The sequence below is a fragment of the Sander lucioperca genome, chromosome 5 (genome assembly GCF_008315115.2).
Source record: "Sander lucioperca isolate FBNREF2018 chromosome 5, SLUC_FBN_1.2, whole genome shotgun sequence".
In the NCBI taxonomy this organism is placed as follows: Eukaryota; Metazoa; Chordata; class Actinopteri; order Perciformes; family Percidae; genus Sander; species Sander lucioperca.
Genome location: NC_050177.1, coordinates 3,523,869 through 3,549,867, shown reverse-complemented (window position 1 = coordinate 3,549,867; position 25,999 = coordinate 3,523,869). Strand labels below are relative to the sequence as shown.

At 39.4% G+C, this 25,999-nt stretch overlaps 2 protein-coding genes across 14 annotated transcripts in view; both read right to left on the bottom strand.

Annotated features, from left to right (window-relative positions):
• limk1a (LIM domain kinase 1a) overlaps positions 1–10,328 on the bottom strand; it is a 56,405-nt gene extending 46,077 nt beyond the window's left edge. The window contains exons 1-2 of one of the 2 annotated variants that reach the window (XM_031297070.2): positions 10,085–10,328; positions 6,631–6,730 (exon numbers count right to left, since the gene is read on the bottom strand). In XM_031297070.2, the coding sequence (XP_031152930.1) occupies positions 6,631–6,730; positions 10,085–10,142 (158 nt within the window). In that variant the 5' untranslated portion in view covers positions 10,143–10,328. Of the gene's footprint in view, positions 1–1,942; positions 2,048–6,630; positions 6,731–10,084 lie in introns of those variants that run through there. The other variant, XM_031297072.2, reaches the window with a different exon arrangement.
• A 1,130-nt stretch (positions 10,329–11,458) lies between these two features.
• elna (elastin a) overlaps positions 11,459–25,999 on the bottom strand; it is a 56,869-nt gene continuing 42,328 nt past the window's right edge. For 11 of the 12 annotated variants that reach the window (XM_036001236.1, XM_036001237.1, XM_036001239.1 and 8 more), the window contains 16 exons: positions 24,668–24,760; positions 24,542–24,577; positions 24,084–24,134; positions 22,565–22,579; positions 22,437–22,467; positions 22,214–22,236; positions 21,847–21,894; positions 19,338–19,397; positions 19,069–19,125; positions 18,413–18,448; positions 17,991–18,059; positions 17,156–17,194; positions 16,540–16,596; positions 15,101–15,136; positions 13,190–13,258; positions 11,459–13,041 (listed from right to left, as the gene is read on the bottom strand). In XM_036001236.1, coding sequence (XP_035857129.1) covers positions 12,995–13,041; positions 13,190–13,258; positions 15,101–15,136; positions 16,540–16,596; positions 17,156–17,194; positions 17,991–18,059; positions 18,413–18,448; positions 19,069–19,125; positions 19,338–19,397; positions 21,847–21,894; positions 22,214–22,236; positions 22,437–22,467; positions 22,565–22,579; positions 24,084–24,134; positions 24,542–24,577; positions 24,668–24,760 — 767 coding nt within the window. In that variant the 3' untranslated portion in view covers positions 11,459–12,994. The remainder of the gene's footprint in view (positions 13,042–13,189; positions 13,259–15,100; positions 15,137–16,539; positions 16,597–17,155; positions 17,195–17,990; positions 18,060–18,412; positions 18,449–19,068; positions 19,126–19,337; positions 19,398–21,846; positions 21,895–22,213; positions 22,237–22,436; positions 22,468–22,564; positions 22,580–24,083; positions 24,135–24,541; positions 24,578–24,667; positions 24,761–25,999) is intronic. The other variant, XM_036001238.1, reaches the window with a different exon arrangement.

Below are 25,999 nucleotides of genomic sequence, written 5' to 3'. Positions count from 1 at the left end.
TGGAGCAAATCATTTTTAATTTTGATAATGAAACAATGAGATAATGGCTTGCAGTATAACGCAATCACAAAACTCACGGTTTTGAGTCACGGATCAGATAAATCTTCGGATCAGCACAAATAAGGGGGGAATTTAAATGACTATTAAAAATGTAATAACAATAACTTTTAACAATAATTACTTCTTTCACCAGTAAATTGCTGTTAAAAGACAAAAACAGATGAGAAAATGGTATTTTACAATAACTTTGAATGCGCCACGAGGTTTACCAGTTTTAACTAAACGCAACATTTATGGCGCTTACCCAGTGATAGTACTAGCTCTACTCGGCTCGGCTCTCCCGCGGTGCCCCATCCTCCATTTTCCATTGCAGATTTAGTACCGCCTCATGTGTGAGGCGAGCGTGGCTGGTCGTCATAGCGACGCAGCAGGAAATTGCCGTGACTTAACGCGACACACACACACAGAACGTCGAAGGTGTGTTGTTTTTAATTCTCAAAGAAGACAAATTTTGTTTCAAAAGAAGCTGGAGGCAGCAAAAAAAACCCACAGCTGGCTAAACTATTTAAAAATGGCGGGTTTGTTCAGGACACCCCCGTCTGTTGCTAGCAACGATGACGCAGTGATTAGTGACGATTCTCTCCGACCAATCAGTAGTCTGCAGGTTTTCACGACACCTTTTGGTATCACCTCAGCTCGCTTGGAACCTCGACGGAGGCAGGTACTGTTAGCAGGTACCAGGTACTTTCTTTCACAATGGAAAACCAAAAAATGCGAGTAGAGTCGAGGCGAGTCGAGCAGGTACCATGTAATGGAAAATGCCATAAATCCCATCTGTTTTGTTTTTCCGACAACAGCAGTTACCACCAGTGCTAGTTTGTGTTTTTTAGCTCATTGCTTTAGCGGCTGACTGTTGTACGTCCCGCTGTTGGAATCCTCTGCAGTGAAATACAGTTGCTGTCAGCATTTTAACTGTGTTTAATCCAGTTACTACTGTAGCTAACGGTAGGCTAATGTTACCTGCTGCCAAGTGTAACATGTTATTAGTGTTAACTTATGAGACATGCAGCGATGTTTCTGCTGCCTGTAACGTCTGTTTCGGAGCATCAGAGAGCAGCGCAGACATTGAAGTGGCACCGTAATGAGGCACCGAAATCCGCGTTGTTTTTCCGTCCGGTAGATACCGGGCACCGGTGCCATATTTGCACCGGATTTTAACATGATTACCTCTGTGGTGTTGCTCCAATAGGGTTCGATGTTTTTCACTACACTTCACAGAGATTAGTTCAGAATCAGAAGTCATGTTTACTGCTGCATTTCAGTGTTCTGTTTTTTTTAATTATATATTATAAACAAACCACTGTTGCAAGGTCGCACTCAGTTTTATTGTGCCACAAAATTATTTTCCAAGGAAGCCATTCCTGCACCTCACAAACATCTACATCAACAAATGTAAAATGTTGTCAAAACTGGGTTCAAGTTATATTTGTTTAAAACTGGCAAGAGGGAAGCAATACTGTATTTATAGAAAAACATCACTACTTCAAAACCAAGAGAGTACCGTATGTAACATATGAAAGGTCAAAGAAAAACTAACTTTTCTCACACAGCTCTCTGAGGCTACACCACTAACATGTTAAACTACATTACAAATATCAAGTACTCGCAAATAAATAAATGGTATGGCAACGTTCCTAATACAGAAGACACAGTCCCTGTGGTGTTTTAGAGTGTGAACAACCGTTGAACTTTGAGACAATGTGAAAACAGATCTCAGTGAGAACACGGCTGCATTTTCCCATGAAGGCTACTGTATGTACAGCGAGTTGCTGCTATTTTCTGACTGTTTTGTTTTCTCTACCCACGGGACCCTACAGTCTTTAAACAACAATCTGGTCACTTTCATTTTGCATTCTCCTCTGCTACTATCATCTCCACTTACTTTTCACTGGAGTAATGCTCCATGGTATCATGGAATGTTGGGCATTTGAAGGTCCGTACCCCAGTCTAACCAGTCAATTTTCCATGGAAGCCTTGTCTTAAATCCTCTATTTCTATGACAATCCTGCTCCTCCCTAAGGATTTGGATCTGGGTCAGAAAAAGATTCCCTCTAATTTCTAGACACTGTGTGGTACGCAGGGAAAAATCTGGATGATTTCTAGGAGGATCTAACACTTTCTTTCTTTTACAGACTTAGTTGCTCACATTGCTTCACTCGTAATTAAACAGTTCTGGTGTGTGTTGTGTCACTACATGGTGGGCTGGCAAAAGGGCTTAAAGCTGCAGGCTGATATCTGACACCTCAAAAGGAGTGCAGGAAGCTGGCACAACACTCAGGTTTGCACCTTATGATGGTACAGTAAAAAGGAATGAAAAGTACTACATTTATTTTTAGTGAAAGTACAAAGTGCATAAGCATGCAAACAAACAAAAGGTGTGAAATGAGTTCACACAGATGAACGCACTCAACGAGAGAAATGCAAAAAATGCAGACACACAAAAAAAGACACCAAAAAAAGACACCCCCAACTGAGACAAACTACAATCCTTCGTCCATGCTGAGGCAGCCAGATGTATCTCCCTATCTGCACTCTCTCATCACAGACACACACAAAACACACACACACACACACACACGCACACACACGCACACACACGCACACACACGCACACACACACACACACATTGTGGACTGTGCCCGGAGCCCAGATATCCTCCTCAGATTTCCCATTCAGACATCCGGCCGGGGGAAATCATTAATGACGTACTGAGCGGTGAGTTTTCCACACAGCGACGACCAATCTGCCTACCGGCTCAGATTAACTGAGTGAAAAGGAGTGATGTCGATGATGCAGCTGGACATTTATCACCTCAAAAAAAATGAAGCAAGAAGAAGCAAAACCTCAGCTTGTCAAAATAAAATAAAATACCATGCTTCAACTGCAGCATTTCACAAACATTTTAAAAAAGTAACAAAAATGCTAAATGTGCTATGAGTGAAATGTGGCTCTTTTGTAACATCTAGTGGTAGCTGACAACAACAACAAATTGAAAGCTTAGTACCTGTTAGTCTACTGATACAGAACTTTAGAGACAGGATACCCAAAGCTAATCAGCTCTACACACCTCAAGCAAGCAAAAACTAACTCACGGGAGATAAAACCACAGTTTTTGTGCTGCAACTAAAAGCTAAAGACTAGTAGGGCTGGACGATAGGGAGAAAGTCAGATATGACGATATTCTTGACCAAATACCTCAATATTGAAATTGCGGCAATATTCTAGGGTTGACAAGTGGTGCTTTAACAAAATATCTTCACACTTAGATTTTAGATAAATAATCCGTAATGTGGACATAATGTCTAAGTGGGGAAAAGGCAAATAATAGAACAGCTAGAACAGTCTGGTAAGTTCAGAAAAGTACATCACTTTACTGTAATGCAGCCTTTAAAACCAGGAAAAGACAACACTTATATCATGATATTACGATATCCAAAATCCAAGACGATATCTAGTCTCATATCACGATATCGATATAATATCGATATATTGCCCAGCCTCCACCGGGAAGCTAACGTTAATTTAGCTAACAGCTAATTCGGCTAACCGCTAGCTGAGACAGCATGTAATAACTTTAAAAGACCCTCAAAATAAAACCTGAAAATAACTGTTAAAATATATAACAGCTGCTGCATCAGTTCTACTTTACTTGTGCTGATTTAAAATACAATCAATCACTACTTTATTGTTATTACTGTAAAGTCTTAATTTAGCTGTAGCCTGCTTTTCCCAGTGTTTAGTTTGAGTTAACGTTATTTTAGACTGAATCAAGCCGTCAGCTAGCGGTTAGCCAAATTAGCTGTTAGCTAAACTGACGTTAGCTTCCTGGTGGAGGCTAATGGCAGACCACTACAACTACGACCGGAAGTGTGGAACAGATCGTGCAGTGCCGTAAATCCTCGTAAAACAGGATTATCATCTTGCACATGCGCATGACGGATCGTGCAGGCAGCACAGATCGGGTACCGACAAGCATCCTGTTGGATGTTTGTAAACTGCCATTGAACCTGTTGTGGCGAGCTAATGTTGGCCATAATGCATAACCAACAAATATTAGCTCAAGTGGCTAATGTTAGCTACACTGTAGCTACATTGTACTGATAAATTGTCTCAAGTGATGTCACTTGAGTCAGTGTTGGTTGGGTTAGCCAGAACACCTCGACAAGAAGTTGTTTGATCTCCTGATCATCAGAAACAAAGTTAGCTGGATGAAAGATGTGAGAAAGAAGAGGAGAGAAAGACGTGGAGAGATTACATAAGATCATCATGTAACAAAAGCTGCAGCAACATCAACATCAACAACAACAACTGTGTCCTATTAAATACAACAGCCTTGTAAAATCTGCCCCACTTTCAAAGTAAATAACTCTTCCTGACTCAGCTTAATGAGAGTTTCAGCACTGATGGGAATTATCAGTCATAGAGCTTGTTTTTTGCTGCATTTTCATGACATGGTATAAAAACCACAATACGAGTGAAAGGCACTAGCATGATGCTAAGCGGTCGCTGTGTGAGAGAAAATGCATCAAAAAAACAAACTTTTTTTTTTAATTTATTTATAATTTCTGTTGTACGGAAGGCTATATACATATTAGAATACATCTTTGTTTTCATTCAATAAAAGGGAAATCCCACCATAAAAACTGTTTTTTGATTCTACAACAAATATATGAATCTAAAATCTAAAAAAAGAAGCGGAAGTCTCAAATTGCAGTGCTAAAAGAATCGATGGCCATTAGTGTGTCACCACCATCTGTGAATCTCTCTATATTCATGTTCTCAAATGCACCGTGTTATATGACCTGGGGTGACTGTATTGATCTGAAGATTTAATGACTTCAACACTTTATTTTCAAGTCCAGTCAGAACGACAAACACGTAGCATAAACAGTCACAAATAAGGTGAGAGCTCCTCACAAAAGAGAGAATGTGAGGCAACTGGAGAATCTAGATTGTAATAGAAGGATTTTTCTTTAATCCAATAAAGTCCCTGAAGTGTCCTAAAAAATGGAAATTTAATCATCTATAATTCTGTGACTACTGGGAAAACGTCATCTTTTTTGGAGGTTGTGTAATACGATCCGGAGCTCCAGAGCAGCTACTAAGTGGACCTTGCTGTGAGATTGTTTTGTCAATAAAAATTCATTTTTGAAGGACAGGGGTTGTATAATAGAAATGTGTAATAATGACTAAGTAATAACACATCTAATTTATGGTTTTGGAGGCATCACCCAAATGTTGTGTTTTTTTTTTTCTAAGATCAGTTTAACAGACAAGAACTGTGCTTAATATTAAAGATCAACGCACTGGTTGTAATCCAAACAATGTGAATAGATTTCTTTCACACAGAGACACATGAAGTCTCACTGCCCACACACAGATACACACAACAACTGATCAAAAAATCCAACTGAGAAGACATTTTGTCTCTATACTCAAACAGTGACTCTGCAAATAAGCTTTTGGATGTTATAAATCTATAGTTATTTCCAAAACGTGGCACCTCATGTAGAGAGAAACCTGACTGAGACTCAAACACAAACCTGCCTGTTCTTGTCCCCCAAACAAAACCTTTGGGAAAGTAAAACCAAACACACAGACTGCTGCTGAAATGTTCATCATGGTGGCAGATACAGGTCGAACGCTGTGAGCTTGACACAACAGAAACTCCAGTTCGTATCTGTTGATTAGGATGAAAGGTCTCCAGCAACTTTAAAATATCAAGAAAATGCTTAATAATGATTTTACAAATCTTGGCGAGTGTCTTTCTCAGGTTGATGTAAGGTATCTCTAAATGATTAGGTTTTTTGTAAACATTATTTAAACACGTTTTCAGGCTGCTCAGGCCTGAGAGACATTGCTGATGAGCTTCTGTTTCTGTGGCTGTCAAGGACGCCATAGCAACAGAAATGATACTAAAGAGGAGTAAAGTCTCATGTTTTCAGTAGAAAGAAAACTAAGGCTGGATACAGCGGCGGAAACCATTTTCAGGTCCATTAAGAAAACATGATTAACGGTTCTTTGTTGATTCATCTGCCAATTATTCCCTTAAATTCATGAACTAATCGTCTGAAAATACATCTTTTTTTTTAAATCCCAGATTAAAAGGCAAAAAATCTTCAAATTGCTTGTTTTATTCGACCAACAAACCAAAACCAAAACTTGTCTGATTTGCTATCTATCATACCTGACAAAGAAAAGCATCAAATCATCACATTTGAGGGGCTGAAACCAGCAAATGTTTGGTATCTTTGCTTGGAGAAATAACTGGAATTATTAATCGATTACCAAAAATAGTTTCCAGTTCAATTTTAAATTTTTGTATTATTATTTTATGGTAATTTGATGCCGTTTTTGGACAGCTGACAGTAGAAAGATGACAGAAAAGGAGTAGACAGAAAGATCGTGAGAAAAGCAAACAGGGCACCCCGCTGTTTAACTTTCTGTCCAGCGATGAATCCATTCATTGACTTATTGTTTCAGCTCTACACTCATCCATCACTGCCTTTTAAAGACACATGAACTCATGCTGTTGAGGCTGTTGGGCGGTACATTTTTGCTGAACATACCTGAAGCAGACGGTGTGCCAGTCAGCACTGAGGGCCTGGAGATACTGCTCATCGTAGATCCTCTGTTTGCATCCCGCACAGACGGGCAAACTTCCTCCAGCTGTAACACATGAGACAAAGGTCACAGGGTGTGCTGATATCCACCATTTTATAGTTCACTATTCGTACAATCAACAACAGTTATTTGATGGGATGTAACAATTGCTGATGTGTTTTGCATGTGACTGTTATCTCTATTCTTATCTGGCCTTCAATGCAAATCCGTACTGAAGCTCCAGATAAGAAATACCAACACACATGAAAAACTAAAAAGCTGAAAGTATCACCGCAACTTTTAGTGAAATAATGGAAACTTTTTGGATCCAATTTCAGAATAATATTTAAAACTTTTCTTTAAGGACAGTTTCACACTATTGCACTTTAATTAATCTAATGAAGTTTTGGCTAATGGCTACTAAATTAAATTGTTTCTAAAATCAAGTTTAATCTAATCTAGAAAGAAATATCCTAATGATTATTATTTAAGTCACATAGCTTTTAAGCCAGTGATTGAAATTGCTATTGATCATTCCAGAAAATCCTTGTTGAAGTAAGATGTAATATTTATGTAGTTCTACTACTAAATTACTGAAGTACATCATTTTTGGCAACAAGTGATAGTTTTTCGATCAGTTTTTAGGTACCACAGAGTGCAGAAAAATCTGATTTAACATCTGTGATACTTTATGTTTTTTAAAGGGAGTCCGAAAATCCCAGTTTGGTCAAAAAGGAAGAAGCCTGTGTGGAGCTGATTGGGGACAAATGTGGACAAGCTGCAACATCTGTACATTTAACAGACTATTCTCAAAAGTGTCAACAACAAAAACTAACTTAAGTAAAATACAAATAATCTTGTGGAAAATCATAGAAACTTTTGTTTTCAATAGATAAGTTTTTCCTCTGAGTTGATCAGTTTGATCCCTACTCCCATTCTCTAATGAGGAGAATATTAGAATTTAGAAAAAAAAACGAAATTGCAGAGTTGGAACAATTCATTCTGTAATTAAATTAAATTAAATTAAAGAGAGAGAGAGAGCAGCACTATGTGTGTGTGTGTGTGTGTGTGTGATCTGCTGATGTAAATATGTTCATTGAAAAGGATGAGGTGATAGCAGCAGCAGATAGAAGATTTTACGATTTTATACCGCAGATATTCTTGCTGTTGCAGTTCATTTGCTTAGGAACACACACCCTTTACATCCTAAGAAGGAGGTGGTGAGGTAACAATATATACAACGTATATAACCATGGCTGCCAGTTAAACACAGTTCATACGTGTTGATCCTTTTATTAGCAGGGGGCCGGGCTATAATCTTTTATATCTTTTATAGAGTTTTTGTACTTTTACTCTAAAAATCTTGAAATTTGTTGGAGTTCATATAGCTACTGTCTGAGATCCTAAACCTGCAGTGAACTCAAAAATAATGTAATTCAAAAGACTTCAAAAGTGCATGTTGTCCTTTTCAACATTGTATTTTCAACTTGTAAATTGGTTTATTTTTATTAAATTGAAACTTTTAACATGAGACTTGATCTGTAGAAACTTGGCATCATACGTTAGGTGCGTTACACAGTGCAGGGCATCCTCCACTACTGTATGCAAATTATTGCAAAAATGATTATTGGCAATAAATCATGTTTCTGCAGCTGGAAAGTAAAACATAATACACTGTATTTAATACATTTAATGCATTATTATATTTTTACAGACAACTGAAACTCAAACATCTGTGACATAGTCCTTCTGCACATCCACAGCAATATGTAGCTGCATGCCATCTCTCAAATGCAAAACAGCCATAAACAAGTAAAATGCTGAACACAGATCAGTTCAGAGTTCAAAGACACATCTGCCCTATGCAACACAACATCTATCCAGCATATTGGTGGTACCAGTGTATCGATGTATCGTTGCAGCTTTTATTATTCGTCGATCCCTCAGTCTAAAAACTGTGTTGGCAGAGGTTTTGTGAGGTCAGCTCGTTACTGTAATGCCTGACAGAGCTGCCCTGCTGTAGTAGTTTTATTCCTCATCTTGGCTCGTAGGCAGGTCTGGTTTGTGCTAATACCTTTCCTCTCCTCTCCTCTTTACTAATAAATATTATTACCTTATTATGGAGCATTTCTCTCCCTGGTAACTGTGTTCTCTTGACCTCTGCTGTCTGCAAAGGTCTCAAAGAAGACATTAATACCTAAGTTAGGAACGCACACACACACACACACACACACACACACACTCACACACTCACACACTCACACACACACACACACACACACACACTGTATAACCTGTGCAGGTCTACGACTGTGTGTCCCACCCCTCGCAACTCAATACGCAAAGTTCCTCTCGCAAAGTGAGTCATCACATAAAAGGCCTATAAGTACAGTGTACAGAATCACTAAATATGCAGTAACATCGCATCTTAATGCAGGTATTTACCAAATTTTCACAGCGATACACGATTATTATACTAAAGTTTGTTTTAAAGAGCAATTGTTCCCAATGTTTAATAATATAAAACAATGTCTACTTGCATCATTTCTGACCAATTCAACCAAAAACATTTTGCCCTTGTTTTAAAGTCCAGAAGAAGTAAAATAATAAAGTAATTTATGAGAAAAAATTAGAAAGACATATAAAAGAAATTAGCATTACTTTGTGTAGCATGAATATGTTTATTTTATTGTTTCCCTCTTCTGTTAATCATCTCACAACCCCTCAAATTTATCTTGCAATGCGTTCCATGTTGGAAATCATTGTCCTAGAGTTATTTCTCCAGTTAATGTTAACAAATTAGAATGAGGTAACATTGTGTTGTTAACTACTGCCATTATTATATCTATACTGGTCATTCACAATGAGATAGATGAGGAAAGTTGGAGGGGATTTTAATCTTTGAGGCTATTAGATGTGCCTTTGGGCCTTTAGGAAGCTGCAGCTCCAACTCACTTAGTATGTTGTTCATTTAAGTTCAACTTTGTAAAACCTTTAGATGATGCTGGGCAATAGCAGTTCAAGCTGCACCTTAGACAATTGTGTGCATTCATCACGCCGTAGAGTCCTCTTTATATTGTATTAATGCAACAACCTGTTTATAAGCAGAATATATTTGGCTATCCCAGATCGAATGACTACAGTGCATGGCCGGAGGATGAACAGTGCATCCAAACGAGACGAGTGCGTCAACAAAACATGGCTTCAGTTGCAGCACAATGTGGACATAACGTTACAGCCTGACGCTCCCCGCAGATGCACCAATGCTACACTGTTGTCTGTCTGTGACTGACAATGAACGACACCCAAAGTAGGAAACATAGTGCAAAGCATAATGTTGGAGCATCTTCTGTGTTTTCCACTGTCCCTGCATCTCCCGCCCCGCTACCGCCGCATGCACCCCCAGCAGCAGCTCCTTACCTTCCTCCTCTCCCATGCGTTCGTCCTTCCAGGTGCAGCAGAGCAGCATCAACCTCATTCACTCTCCGACACCGAGCTCTGGGAGAGAGCCAGCCGCCTCTGGTCGACAGATAACCGGTGTCCGACCACCACAGCAGCCCGCCCCGCGGTCGTGTTGCTGTGCTTCTGTCCCTCCCTGCGGCGCCCTCACAGCTTCCTCCTGTCTGCACGTTTCTGCGGCGCTTCATTCAAGAGTGCTGCTGACCAATCAAGCTGCTGAGCCGGGGAGAGGAAGAAACGAGCCGGCCAATCAGCAACACTCCCTGCTTAATTTATGCATTTCTTGAGGGCGGGGAGGAGGAACAGTGCGGTGCAGTAAACACCACGGTGGGTTTAGTAATTACAGAAAGACAGTATATTAATTTAGCCCCTATTTGAAAGCTATTTTACAACGTAAAGGCAACATTTTTCTAGTTGAGAAAATCGAGGTGTGCTCAAAGCTGTTGATCCATTTGAAACAGTCACAAATTAGGCTACATGGTACTGCTTATCATGTCGAGTCTTTGAAGCTTTTGAAACTATGTAAAAAAAAATTATAATTACAGTTGAAGTACTAAAAAAATTTTTATTGTCACTTAAAGTACAGGTGCTGAAAACCGTTGAAGTGTAGCACTAAAAGCAGACAGGATCAAATAAGTTGAAATGTCAGTTAAAGATGAATAAATAATAGCAATTGAAATATTAGTGTATATGTACTGTAAGTGGTCAAATGTGTTCAAATATTATCTGAAGTGGAAGTGCTGGAGTTTGCACTGAAGCCAGTTGAAGTGTAAAATGTGAAAGTAGTTGAATCTTTCAGTGTGAGGCAGGTAAGCTGAACATGCAAAACTGTGAGATTGTCAACAGGCAAACACAATTTAACAAATATGGAGGGAACATTAAAATGAATACATATTTACCTGGTTTTAAACAGTGTACTATAGAATGTGAAAAATGGGTCAGTGGTTCTCCCAGGAGATCTTCAGAGAGCACAGCAACAAGAGTTCATTATTTCCAGCTGGCACAACAAGAACAGAGTTTAGTCTCCACCGAGGCAAAATGGCCTTAATCAGTTTGTTGTCATTACAATGAAGAGCTCTAACAACTCATTCACATATCAGAATTTAAAATACACTGATGGTTCCTGGTTCATTTTGCCCAGTCGGAATAACAGTAACAATCTGGCAGGACTGAGATGCAACAAGACTTGAATGTGAGATATTATCGCTGTGTGGTATGGTGCTTATGGCAAACTGATCTACCAGGACACCCTGAGCCAGGTGGTTTTCATCAACTCTGCTGTGGAATGCACTCATAAAAAAAGAAAAAGTGTAAATAAATAGGAAGACAAGTACGTTAACACATTTTATTTTGTTATTTGATGAAGTAAATAAATGCTGGAACAAGTCACATGTGTGTCGTGGAAATATAAAAAGTGCAAAACCACACTGTTCCTCCTTATAAAAACAGTTTTAAATAAAGATGAAGAGTATCCCACGGCACATAAGACAAGGTCTGACCCAGGCTCAAAGACAGTTCTTGCACAGCACCGAGTGAAGGAACCGAAGCCAGCAAATATCAAATTAGTACAAAATACAGTACACAATTACAGAAAGAGATGGAGTCACTTGGCAACAGCGCTGATGAACCTTTGGTCAGTAAGCCTTTTTAAAAGCAGCTCAAGTAAATGAAGAACAATGGGAGCTTATGCCTCACATTAACACTTCAGCTCTCCCATCAAACAAAGTCTTATTCTGTATTACAATTCTAAACAGTGAATAAATGCGTTTTATGTTCACACATTCCTGATAACAATGAAGCTATGAGTCAAAGCATGGTGCAAAACATCTTGAATAATCATGTAATGACAAGTTACATAAATGTAAATAACTGCTGCAATGACTAAACATTTGAAGTGCTCAATTTCAGACACATAATTATGTGTGAATAAAACATTCACACATACATAATGTACATGCCAGACTAGTATCTGAGTTACACTTTAATCTACTTGGAACGAAAAGGCAACACTGCTTTCCTCATGTTTTTAAACATCTTGTAATGAATCAAACACGTTTTGATTGTCTTCAGCATGTCGTTTCTCAGAGCAGAAACTGCTCTTCAATTCAATTCAATTCAATGTTTGGCAACATTAAAAATGCTGCGAAAACTGAACTGCATAGCAACTAGAATCAGCAAAGTTACTGACAGCAGATGGGTTGGCCGGAGCCCCGATTCCTGCTGCTATATACCCAGCACGCCTAAAAATAGCAGCAGAGAAGACGGGGAGCCAGAGACGATGCAGAGATTGGCCAGATTTCATCAGTTTTTGGACGAGCCTCGACCAACCCAACCCCTCTGACATGTCAGAGAGATGAAAAGGTCTGCACAGCGAAGTGAGACAGTGTGGGTTGTAACAATGAGGACAGTTCACCTTGCTTTAGGATTAAAACCGAAAGGGAAATCATTCATAGGTCACATTGGCAGCCGATGGTTCAGTCAGTCTTTCGCACAACAGTACAACCATAAAACAAAACACACACACACACACACACACACACACACACACACATTGATGCACAAGAACAACACATGGTGACACAAACACACTCTCTATATTTTAAGTAGGCTGGTGCAGTACAGGGAGTTAAAGCTAATTAACTTGACCACATTATTGATAAAAGGCACTATCAATAACATACGTCTCATCAGAGAGTGTACAAAATTCTGGGTCGGTGGGTTTTTATAAAGTCAGACGCTGAAGTCCAGTAAGTAAAAACAAAACAAAAAAAACATCTTTACATGTTTTCTAATGGGGTTTGTTTACATATAAAATGTACATTCTAGATCATGCAGTAGCACCATGGTTTCTTGAGGTCACACTGGTGGGCTCTACTTCCTCCTCCCACAGTATTTGCCCACGCATCCTGCAACTCCACCTGCAGCAAAGAACATGAGATTAGTCTTTTCTAAGAAAACACTGGAGAGAATGCAAGTTCACACATACTGTATATGTTGTTGTTTTTATGGAGGGCTCTGCATATGTTGTTTGGTGAAACTGACTAGAGTTAGTAAAAAACCTTTTACCTCTGTAGACTCCTCCTCCTCCTGCACCACCAAGGAAGCCCTGCAATGGACCGTACTTGGCTGCTTTGGCTACAGAACAACAAAAAGAACACACAAATCAGCTGTTAACTTTAACTAATAAATGCCCTGACGCTATATAAATGTTTAGTGACTTGTCGTGTTCCACAGGAGGTCTCCTTGCTTTGCTGGTATGACTGAGTAAAGTTTACCCACAGGTGTTTAACCAGCCTCCCAGAGAAGCTGGTTAAACACCCGTGGGTGTTCACTACCACAACACAGGTGCTGTAAATGAAATTAAAGATGGATTTATTGATGGAGGTGGCCAGTAGAGAGCAACTCACACAATGTAAGTGGATGTTTAATACTGTTAATAAGGTCAGTGATGAATGAAAAAGAGATGGCTACTGATGCACTGGACAATAATTGTATCTTATTCCTTCAAAATAATGACATTTTGTTGATAAAATGATATCAGATTAGCTCCTGAAGGTCAGTACAACTGATGAAACTCATTGTGTGTATGAGGCATCCAAACAGACAAAGAGGCCTTGTCAAGAATTTGCATACAGTATATTATATATCTGAGGACAGTCAATGTGTAAAAGGTTCATTTTTAACCTTGGAAATAGTAGTTTGACATTACAATCTTAACTTAAAGGGCTACTATGCAGGATATGTCGGTTGCCGTTTGCAAACACACCATTCAAAGTTGGCCCCGGCTCAACGAGTGAGACAGAGAGAGCAGTGGTGGTAGTGCGAGCTAGAGAGTGAATGAAGAGAGGGAATGTTCTAAAGCACAAATACACATGGCCACACCTCCGCACAACCCTGTGGTAAGGTGGCGCATTGCTGGATTTTGTGCGAATGCAGTCGAAGCGCACACATCATCCTGTCCGCTGTCTGCTCTGCATGCGTGGCTCACCTTCGACCTCAAACAGACTTGCAGCTCTTTATACACCCATGACAGACAGAAAGACGGAGACAGGGATGTCTTGGTTGCTAAGTGTTTTTTAATACACAGCTTTGTTGAATACTCTATTGGTCAATCACAGCATTCTATAGCCTGTTATTTCTATATAGCAGACCTTTGGCATAGTGCTCCCACTGCCTAGCTAAGTGCTGCTGTTCTGCACCGTGCACTACCCGGGTGAGGTTTCCGTGGGAGATCGGTGCTCATACAGAGCTCATGATCACAAAGGGAGAGAGAGTTGGAGGAAACGGGGAGCGCTAACAGCTACAGTGCAAACTGAGCATTAGTTAGCTCCCTGATTAGCTCACTCACCAGGGGAGAGTGGTGCTCATCAGAGGTAGTGTTAACCGTCCCTACCAGGACGTCGGCATTATCAGCGGGTAACATCTGTATGAGCACCGATGCATACCGGTGGCAAGTCGCCGGCGATCAGCCAGACTGACTAACTGTCTGCAACTGACAGACAACCATTCACACTCACAATTCACACTTCAAGCTATTTTGGAGTCACTGATCAACATGCATGTCTTTGGACTGTGGAAGGAAACTGGTGCACCCAGAGTGAAATTTATCTTTTAATTCATTCACACAGGTCTCCTCGAAAGCTGTCGATACCTCAGATACTGCCAGGGATCAAACCGGTAAATGTAGTTATTAAAGAAACCAGATGGACTTTCCTTCAAATAATCCCACCAGCCTAATCTCAGATGTTCAGGAAAATGCAGATTATCATGAGTTCAACGTACTGGTTGTGCCGTGTCATCTGTACTGACAAGCACACACAGTACCACTCCACCCTTTTCCAATCTCAGTCAAATAATATGACATGTTGCCAACAAGCAGAGAGAGAGAAATTGGAAAATGGGTTGAGGTGCAGGGGTACACATGTATGTGGTGTTTTTGGGTGCATGGAGCGATGTGAGGAGGTGGGTGTTTGGTACCTTGTTGAGGAGTCAGTGGGGCTGGTACATATCCACCTAGACAACAACAAAGACAAATGAGAGATGAGATGGTGCCATTAGACTAATGCTAAAATGAAATCACTTTGTCTGTCTGATCCAGAGGTGCTCTCAGTGTATTCAGCTAACCAGACCTGCACATACAGCGATGTTTTCCGGTCTGTATTTTGCTTTTAAAAGACACAGAAAATTAATCTTATTTAAAGCTTGGCAGAGGGAAGGCTATTGTGGTTTTGCCCCATTTAAGTGGCTGAAATTTGAATAATGTGAGCTCTGACACAGACAAATTTTCCTCTGATGTATTTTGCAAATGGGAGGAAGATTACATATAATTTCAATTTGCTCCACTGTCTATACTAATCCAATTAATCTCTCTGTAATTAGGTACACAGAGGAGAAAAACGCAGGTTGTCATTTTTCAAACACAATTTAATTCCCTTATGCAAAGTCAGCCTCCCATGTGTGTTAACAAGTTGAGTGTAAGATGTTAGGAATAAATGATGTTAAAAGCGAAAAGTCCTTTTTGCTGGTATGAGCTAAAGAAATCAAGTGACTATTAATTATTTATATATATATTACTTATAAGTAATCAGAATTCTATGTGTTTTCATGATCAAATTAAATCATGTCATCACGTCACATCAAATCAAAATTGTGTTTTTGTATGGGAGATTACATAGAAAACCCACAAAGTGGAAGTGTGCAGAAGCTGGAGTTGCATTGTGTTTAGGTGAAAGTTTCCAGCATAAAGGGAAGGAGAGAAGGTGGACAAGATACCTTGTCAAACATAGAGGACTAATGAGCCATTAACTAATATTTTCAACATGTGGTTTTCATTAATTGGATGAGAAGAAACTTAATAAATTGGGGAAATTTCCTGTCATTCAGCAGTAGTTCCCCTCTCCCTTTCTTTATGCTCTCAGCTCTAAGAGAGAAGCGATGGGTCAGTTTTCCTGTCCTTTCATCCATCCAGCTGTGTTACCTGGCTGTTGACAGTTGGGCATTAATCCACCTCCTGATCCAGAAACAGGGAAAAGTTAAAGAATTGTCTGTGTTCTAAATCCTTGTCTATGTGGAGAAGTTTGGCTAACGTATCAGAGTGACACAATGATGACAAACTATGAATGAAAAGGGTTCAAAGACCTTTCAGTACCTATACTGAAGTAAACATGGTAATGGGTACTTTCATGAAACAGAAAGTATAGATCATCAAAAATCAACATTAAACCAAGTCAAAATGATGTGATATTTATTATGTTTAAACCTGGGCTTGTGTTTCGTAATTATGTCTATCCTCCACACACACACACACACACACACACACAGAAAATTCGACAGCATCCTCATCATTAAGTAAAAGATTAAACCTTTACTTTGTGCACAGACACATAAGACACATGCACAGGGAGCAGTTCTAGTACCTTGGTAGTACTGTTGGGGGTAACCTCCTCCATAACCAGGAACCACAGGAGCCACACCTGTAAAATTAAAAAGCAGTTATAGAAAAATGTCATCAGTTTGTAAACTGACAATATGACTAGGGTCATTCAATATATAAAGAGATGTCAGGGAATCTAGTAAAAACTGACACATACAATACGTACAGTGAATATGACAACTTTACCTATTTTTCACCATTTGGCAAAGCTTTCTGTTGGGAAAAACTGTACTGGCAAATGAGGAAAGTTATTAAACCATGTGTTGAAGCAGTTCACACGGACAAATATCTCTCTAGCCATTGGGAGAAGGATTAGGGCCATGAGTTTCAACAACTAGCCTGTACAGTATTTGTGGGGCAGTTAGAGGAGGCTACAGTGTTGGCTGTTGCTGTATGATTAAACTCATCCCTCACTGATGGGCAGAGGAGCAGGAGGAGGAGCAGGAGGAGAAGAGGCAGGGCCAGAAGTCTGTGTGGACAGCTGAAGTGAAATGTGTGCCAAATTGACCCACTATTGTGTTTTGTTTTGGGAAAAAAAAGAGGATAATACAGGAGGAAACAGAGCAGAAAACATTGAACAAACATGCGGCGCTCCTCACCTTGCTGATGTACACTGCCACCTCCAAGATTGCCGTAGCCTGTTCAAATGAAAAGCACATAAACAAATCATGATAATGTGTCTATTCTTATGATTTTGTGTACAGTGAGTATAACTTTATTATCCGCTTTTTGGTTCCTATAGCTGTTGTCATTTCTCCCCCTGAAGTGAGCCAGCCAACGGCTCAGCTGAGGTCACAGTAACAAGCTCATCCAAACGTCCTCTGGCAGAGTTTTGCTATTTCAGGGCAAGACTCTCCAGGGGTTTGTGTTATCTTCAGTCAACCTTTGATGTTGCACACAGTGTTACAGTATAAGTAATCAGTCTTTATCAGGAAATGTTGTGTTGTTGACTTGCGCCATTTACAAACTCCTAACGGTACTGTAACACTGCAGGGATTACTGCCTGTGGTGGAGCTGGATTCTGTCAAACATTTGGCTATATAACTAGCGTATATAACAACTTCACTATACATGAATTCTTAGTTTCTGAGATAAAATACTAAATAGATGATGTGCATAATGTAAAGGATCTTTTAATACAATGAATTGTAATACATTCAGTCATTCTAATTTCATCAGCAGGATCTTTGTCACAATGAAAGGAGACAAAACAGCACTTGACTAACAGTCAAGTAACAGTACTAAAAATCTTCTATTAATATTTAAGGGGAAAGCAGGGTGGAATATTAAGTACAGATACATATGGATCTTAATATACAGTGTTTGTCAACATCTGCCCCACTCAGGAGCTTTTCCAAGCTATAAGACTCATGTTCATAACACATATACACTATGTTTCCATGTGCTGTAACAGTAACAGGCCTGTTGCACTACCTGGTTTGGGTGGTTTAGCTCCAGCACCAGCACCTCCCAGTCCACCTGCAGAGGGATACGCCAACCCACCTGTCACAAGAGACAGAAGACTGACTTAGGTGTGGTGACATGGTTTACCTAGAGCTGTCCAACACAGGATTGTAAACCAGCTCCAGAAAGACTGGAAATACTGCCTCCACTAAAACACCAGTTGATTTTCTTCATCAAATGTATCCAGATGGCTTCTCCTTCCTGACACTACGCCCCATACAGAAACTTATCAGCATGTTGGTCTGTTTCCTGCACAGGAAATGTGATGCGATGGCATCTCCTGACCAACTGTCACTTTGAGCACTAGGCAGAACGTTTTAGGTTGTTGTTTTTTTTAAGTTGGGGGAACATTGTGCATTAGTGCTGTCAGCCTCCTCTCCTCTCATACATACCATGGCCATAACCATGATGATATGGCCTGTATCCCCCTGAATCATGATGACAGAGAAAAGTAGCATTATTGTCTGGTTGGTCAACTCTTCTCATTTGTGTCGAGGGCTGGCTCAAACAAGAAATGGCAATAATTGAACCAATCTTGTAATGAAAAAATATAACTTAAAAGAAAAATGTATCTTCACAGGGGAAATAAGCACTATTTATGCATTATGAGTCCCCATTAAAGGTGCAGCAGGTAAGACTTATAAAACTAACTTTCTGTCATATTTGCTGAAACTGACTCTATTTTCGAGTAGAACTACATGAAGCAGGTAATTAAAAAAATTAGTAGTGTGATTTGCAAAAATCCACAGCTCCCTGTTCAGATGCTCCAATCATGGCCGGGGGGGGTGTGTCTAACTGTGTATCAATCACTGCTCATGCACACGCATTCATTCTCCCTTGTGGGGGGAGGGGCTTAGGAAACCGTTTTGGGCTTTAGCGGAAAGGGGGGAGGGACTGAGAAGTTGATGATGTTCAAATTTTTTGGCTAAGTCCTGAATCTTTGCAATCCTACCTACAGCACCTTTAACTGACACCTGTGTCCAGTGTTCTTAAAGTTCACCATAAATGTAAATGTTATATGTTAAATGAAATGTAGGTGTGTTCTGACCTTGATAACCTCCTGCTGCCAGTGGGATTCCTGCTCCTCCTCCTGCTCCACCCACAGATACAAAAAAGCACAACAACAAAGTATGAGCTATCTTGCACATGCAAAAGGGTAAACAATCCCAAAAAACATAAATATGCTAAGAAATTGCCCTTTGGATAAACTCTGGAGTGGTTTGTTAATAGCAGAAATACACTTCTACAAGCAGAAAGCATAACAGTAATAGTCACTGCAATTTAAACCAAGTCAATAAATGTTTATAGAAAACTTGCCTCCATAGGTTCCACCATAGGGATATCCACCTCCGGCTGGAGCAACACCTGCTCCTGTACCTACGCAGTAAAAGTAATTTAACAGCAGTGTTGGGAGTAACGCGTTACAAAAGTAACGCAATTACAGTAATGTATTCCTTTTTGCTGTAACGCAGTAATATAACGCATTACTAATTAAATTTCGGTAATATTATACTCGTTACAATCTCAGTAACGCGAGTTACAACGCATTTTAACGCAGCATTTAGTGGTGCATTGTTTTTTTGAAGAATTTACCAACACCGCGACACATTTCTTCACAGGAAAAAAAAAAAAGCTGTATTATTTTCCTGTCGCTGTATTCGATGGTTGAGATGACTGCAGAGACAAATACATTTGCGAGATGGATATTATTTTCAGGAGTTATTACGCTGCGTTGAAGTGAGCTGTCCTGTTTCTGTTCCCGTGGTCAGAGCCAGAACCAGAGACGGTACGGACAGCATGTATGTCCCAACAGGTGACGGTACATCAGCGGCTGACAGATATAAACATGTCGGGAATTAATGTTGAGGCTTGCTACACGTAAATATCGTTGCATTTTATCAGCCGTGGAGAGTAACTCTGCCTGTAGTGGAATGGCTTCGAATGACGACCAAAAGCGCTTGTCTTTTACTGTGACCATTTACTGTTCAATATGTTGCAGTTTTACAAACAAGAAAGTGTATAAACTTGAGCCTGATGGACACGTTGCTTCTCAGTAAGCTAGCAAAGAATTTCTAATAAGGGAAGAAGTTCCACTCTCTCGTTACTTCCGGCTTCTGAACTGGTTGCAGTTCCACCAGAGTTCCATATAGGGGGCGCTCACAGGCCAGTGCAGAGTGAATGGGACTCTATGGAGCTATACCCCTCAAAATCCACTTTTCTCAGGATATAATTTTTTGTCTAGTAATTTGAATGTTGCATTTGAAAGGGGAGGCTAAGAAAATACACACTGCTGAGTGTTTGATGTTTTTTTAAAGTGGCTTTTTGTTCTAAAAAGCCTTTTAAAATGTCAATGACGTCATACACATATACGGCCAGAGATACTGCTTTACGGCGAGCTCTGAGTCGCTTCCTTTTTTCTCTCGAGGCATCGACAACAGCGAAGATCTCCCGCATACACGACAGGTGACTCCCTGTCAATACACGGGCTAGAAAGAGGTTTGCTAATGTTTTAAAGGCCATGCCGAAATATTCACTCTGACATTCTGGTTCTGCTTCGGATGCCGTCAAGCGGGATCTCCGATCGTAATCAGTCCTTCACTGACCAATCAGCATTCATTAGCAGAATGCTAGCGTGTTATGGGCAACAACGACTCAACCTGTAACAAATCGAAAGGGCATAAGTACTCGTTCATTCAACTTTTGACCTATAATCCATGTTGAACTTGCAAAAACTACAATCAAATCTGAGATTACTCAACGACATATGCCTTTGGAGTGGGAGATCCGGGTTTGATTCCCACTGTGATACATTAACCAGTGTGTCCCTGAACAAGACACTTAACCCATAGTTGCTCCAGAGGCCCGCGACCTCTGACATATATAGCAATTGTAAGTCGCTTTAGATAAAAGCGTCCTTCTAAATGACATGTAAAGAAAAATGTATTGTTAATTTTTCTTGATAGTGTATCTAATGTTTTAACATGTTTTTTACCCCATACTGTATGTTTTGACATTAGTATTCAATGTTTCTTAGTTTGTTTTTATTTTCTACAGCACTGGCTCCTGCAGTCAACTTCCCTCTCAGGGACAATGCAATTTGTGTTAATATTTGACTGACTGAGTTGGACTAAATGAAATGCAGGAAAAACTCCTTGGATTTGGTCTCAAGTCCATCACAAGTAAAAAAGTGCAGAATAGCGAAAAAACATCAAAACTGCAAACCTGCAGATGCATCAAACTGATGACTGTTCAGTCTGTTGGAGGAATAATTGGGTAGAGAAAGGCCTCATGCAGCTTTTCCTTATATATTAACTGCTGCTTTTATCGATTCAAGTTGAGTCATTAACTGTCCAGACAGAATGTGCACACTAAGATAAATACAGCCCAGTGTGTGACAGCGTGATCTATAATATTGAATAGGATCATAAAATGTTTATTGATAACATCATTAGGATGATTCTGAAATTATATTTGCAAACATTGGGTTGCATGTAGAAGTTGTACTTCTGTAAAGATCAGGACTTTTTTAGAACAAATTAGGTTAACTGTATGCATTATTTAACAAATATTCTTCAGTCACACAACTGTGCTCTTTTTCTGCTGCAGAGTCACACACAGCAGATAAGGGACATTTATTTTTATGGTAATACTAAATGTCCAGTACCTATAGGAACAACTGATTTAATGATGATATTGTGGCAATAGAATGCAAGATCAACTTAATGCATTTTGGACCACAAGCAGGATAATCTGAGAAAGGTTAGGTTGCAACATATTCATTATTGTACAAATCAATTCTGATGAATAATTTATTAGCCATCTTTACCTGGTAAGAATGGTTTAGGTGCTTTGCCACCTGTGCCAACACCAACACCTGAAAACAGCAGTGTTTGTATTATTATAGCCACTGACAGCTGTTGTATCTGTCTTTGTCTCCACCATGTGGCCAGACAAAACATACCTTGAGGGCTAAAAACAACATAGATAAAAGTTTCAATATTGGCAAACCATCAATCTGTTAACTAATTAACACACACACACACACACACACACACACACACACACACACACACACACACACACACACACACACACACACACACACACACACACACAAACACACTTGTCAAAAAAAAAAAAACATTGGCTCACAATCAATGCACATGAAAAAGAAAAAAGAAAACTAATTTTACCACCAGAGGGTACTGCAATACCTCTGAATACAAGCTGTACAAAATAATAGATTGTTGAGAATTCTTTTGTATGTAAAATGAGGGATTTTTTAAAAACATATTTATCAACACTTGTGCCAGCTGTGAAATAAAATAAAGTATCATCAAGTTACAGTACATTATATCTAATGTAAGTATAATATTCAGTACAACAAATAATTAAAAACAATTTTATATGTGCAACTTACCACTAGGCTGAATAATTCCACCAGAAACTGTCAAAGCAGCCAGGAATAAAAGTACATTAAAACAAGTTAAGACACACTACAGAATTAAATGAACTACAAAAATATGCACTTATTTTGAACCCACCATTTGTTTTCACACCTCCAGCACAAGAGTACAAAGTGCAAAAAAAGAATAAAAAAGCAAAGTCAGTCAAATTGTCTTTGAAAATATGACTGATTTCCATAATATTGTCTGTTTGGTTCAATTACATTAATTATAATGAAATATGCAGCTGCTGTTAATGATGAAACTAGAAAAACAGAACCACATTTTGCATGTTGGAAAAGGAATGTATGGAAAAAAAACAAGCAGGAACAACGGGAACAATAGATCCTTTCAAAATAATTCAATATATAACAAAGATGACAAGAAAATTGTGTCAAGACAGCAGACCATAGCAGCGGACGTACGAAACAACAATCTACTGCAAGTTAGTGTTCTATACAGTAGCAGGGGATTCACAGTTCATATACAACTTTATAAAACTGTAGATCAAATGTCACGTTATTATCAATATCAATGTTTTTTTTTAAATTGAAACCCTGGAAATATCACAAAAATCCCCTGCTGTAGAGCTTGAACTGTAACACTAAAAGTGCAAGCATATATATTGTCAAAACAAACATTATTAGACATTTAGGAGCAATCAAATGTGGGAAAACGATTCCATCATTAATCTATTACTTCCTTCTGAATGTTTACTAAATGAATAAATTACATTTGCCATTAGTCAGAAAGTGCAGCTATTATATGCATAAAAGTAATCCATCAAGCACAATGTTAGTAAAAAGGAAAGGAGTGCACAAGACAAGTACTGTTGAGAAAAAGAGAAAGACTGTGGCCACAACTGACATAATAATGGTGGATGGGCAGGGATCAGTCAGACTAAATCTACCTTTCTTTCAGCACTACAATGCTGGTGGCATAAACACTAAATTCACTTATAAGATCATAGATCACGTGTAATGCTGAAAGAAATGATTTAATAGTGCCTATCATTACAGTCCAAAAATAAAGCAGAATATAGGGACAGTTTTCTGCAGGTGTCCAAACTCAAGTATTTGAGGAGGTGAACATCTCTTATTAAGAATTTAAAGTTCCATGCTGTCATTTCTGGCCATATAAATTGAGCATGTTCCTATATTGTATAATTAAATAAATGTATATTTAGACAAACAGATAAATATATAGCAGTGAAGGCTTCTGGTAATCCAATAAAGAACTAACCAAAAACATTAACAGGTTCCATAGGTGGTGGGGTTACACTTTTGTTTAATTTGGATAATAGATTGTGCTTTTAAGATTTAAATCTATAACTATTAAGATACTAAATCTAGATGCTGCTTAAAACAGTGACATGCAAAACACGTGTTTGAATAATGAACAAGTGTGACTTTTGGGAGAAATACTGAGTGGACCTTTCCATACTACATCAGAGTGGCAAATACATTACAATTCAACTAATATTTGATATAAAGTATATACTTTATATCAAATATTAGTTGAATTGTAATGTATTTTATATATATATATATATATATATATATATTAAATTCCACAGATTTCACTTCATGGTCAAAGGTTTCATGCAAACAGGTCTTACTGGGCCGTGGGACCTCTGCGGTCTGGCCAATTGCAGCAATAGGCGTTGGCTCTGCCAAAAGACAACAGGTTCCAGTTTCATCCATTGTACTTTAAACAGGCGTAGAATGAGAGAGACTAGAAAAGGCAAAAGCTGTGAGGTGGACTACAGTATGATACTGCCACAGCTGTGAGGCTGTAAGCTAGAGGTGGTCAATAGCTGGTAGCACTAGCAATACAAACAACATGACTCTTGTGGGCAGGAAATGGTTGGGAAAAAATGTCGAGGGGATAAATGACGGCACAGTACTATTGCAGTTACCCCAAGGTAGAGTGCAATTGCTAAATATAAGTGGAAATGGCACTTCTTCCTTTTCCTCCAATATGCTTTATAGAGTTACTGCAAAAAATATACATGATGTGTAAATGTGTGTACAGTAAATGTCTTACGAAATACAGAGTATTGGCATTTCACTGTACCTGGTTGAGGAGTTCCAGCAGGACCTGCATCCTTTGCTGTAAAAACAATAATTAATTAATTAAAATAACAATTCACAATGCAAAATGTATTAAAAGGCTCATCTAAGAAACTAGTCTAAGCTTTACCTGGCACCAAAACAGCAGAACCATCTGGGATACCACTGACACCTGTACCTGGAGTAGCTCCTGGCACGTCAAGTCCTACTCCAGTGACGCCTCCTGCGAGAGGCACACACAAGGTCAGCAAATTGATGCCACTGTTATCTGCTACATTACAATATAAACAGCTTTTGTAAAAGTTTGTCTCCAACTAAAATAAACAAATTAACAATGGCTCCAAGGTATCTGACTTTTCCCTCTTTATTGACCTTATTGTGGACTTGACCTCTTGTCTTGATGAAGAGACAACACCAACAGCACGTTAACAGCAGCAGAATCAGTTTTAAGGAAGATTTTAATTGGCCTTTGCTTCTTCTACAATGTATTTCTCTCTATATGAAGGCTGAATATCACTGCAAAATGGCCAATCTAGATAGGTGTTTGTCAGGGACTGACCCTATCATCTGATATTTACTGTTATTTAAAGGAACATGCCGACTTATTGGGACTTTAGCTTATTCACCGTCTCCCCGTGCTGTAACTCTATCTGACGCACCCACCGTTAGCCTAGCTTAGCACAGATCCTGGAGGTAACCGGCTCCATCTAGCCTACTGCTCCCAATAAGTGACAAAATAACGGCAACATGTTCCTATTTACATGTTGTGATTTGTATAGTCACAGCGTGTACAAATAACAAGGTCACATGAAACAAAGCCATCTTCTAACCGTATACATACTGGGAACTATTCTCAGAAGGCGAAGCACTGCTACTTGGGCGGAGTGATTATTATTCCATCTCTGAGCGAACTCCAGGCAAACTCTAGGCGAACTCTCTGCTCTTCACCGAGGGGCTTCTCAGGTGCTGCGAGCAAATCACTCCACCTAAGTAGCAGAAGTAGCAGTGCTTTGCCTTCTGAGAAAAGTTCCCAGTATGTATACGGTTAGAAGATGGCTGTGTCTCATGTGACCTCATTTGTGAATGACAAAAGTATAAACAAACAATTAATTGGCATAACTTATCAGCAGATGAGAGTAGCTTCCCTAACATCGTGGAGGGGTTTGCATTGACAATAACTCATGATAGGGTCATCCAAGGCAAAATTTTGACAGATGATGTTTGACAGAGCTAAGTCAGGAGAGATTCTGACTAAGAGCAATTCTAAGGTCTTTGGTGATTTTTGCCCCCAAGGTCTCCTCCCAGGCAGCGCGGCAATGGTTATGTTTAGGGTTATGGTTAGGGTTAGCTGCCTGGAAGGCGCTGTTGGAGGCAAAAAACACCATTGAGCCAATTCTAAGCCCACATCCATTGGGGCCATTCAGGTTCAGCCGATGCAGCCTTGCGGGCCCACCACCGGCTA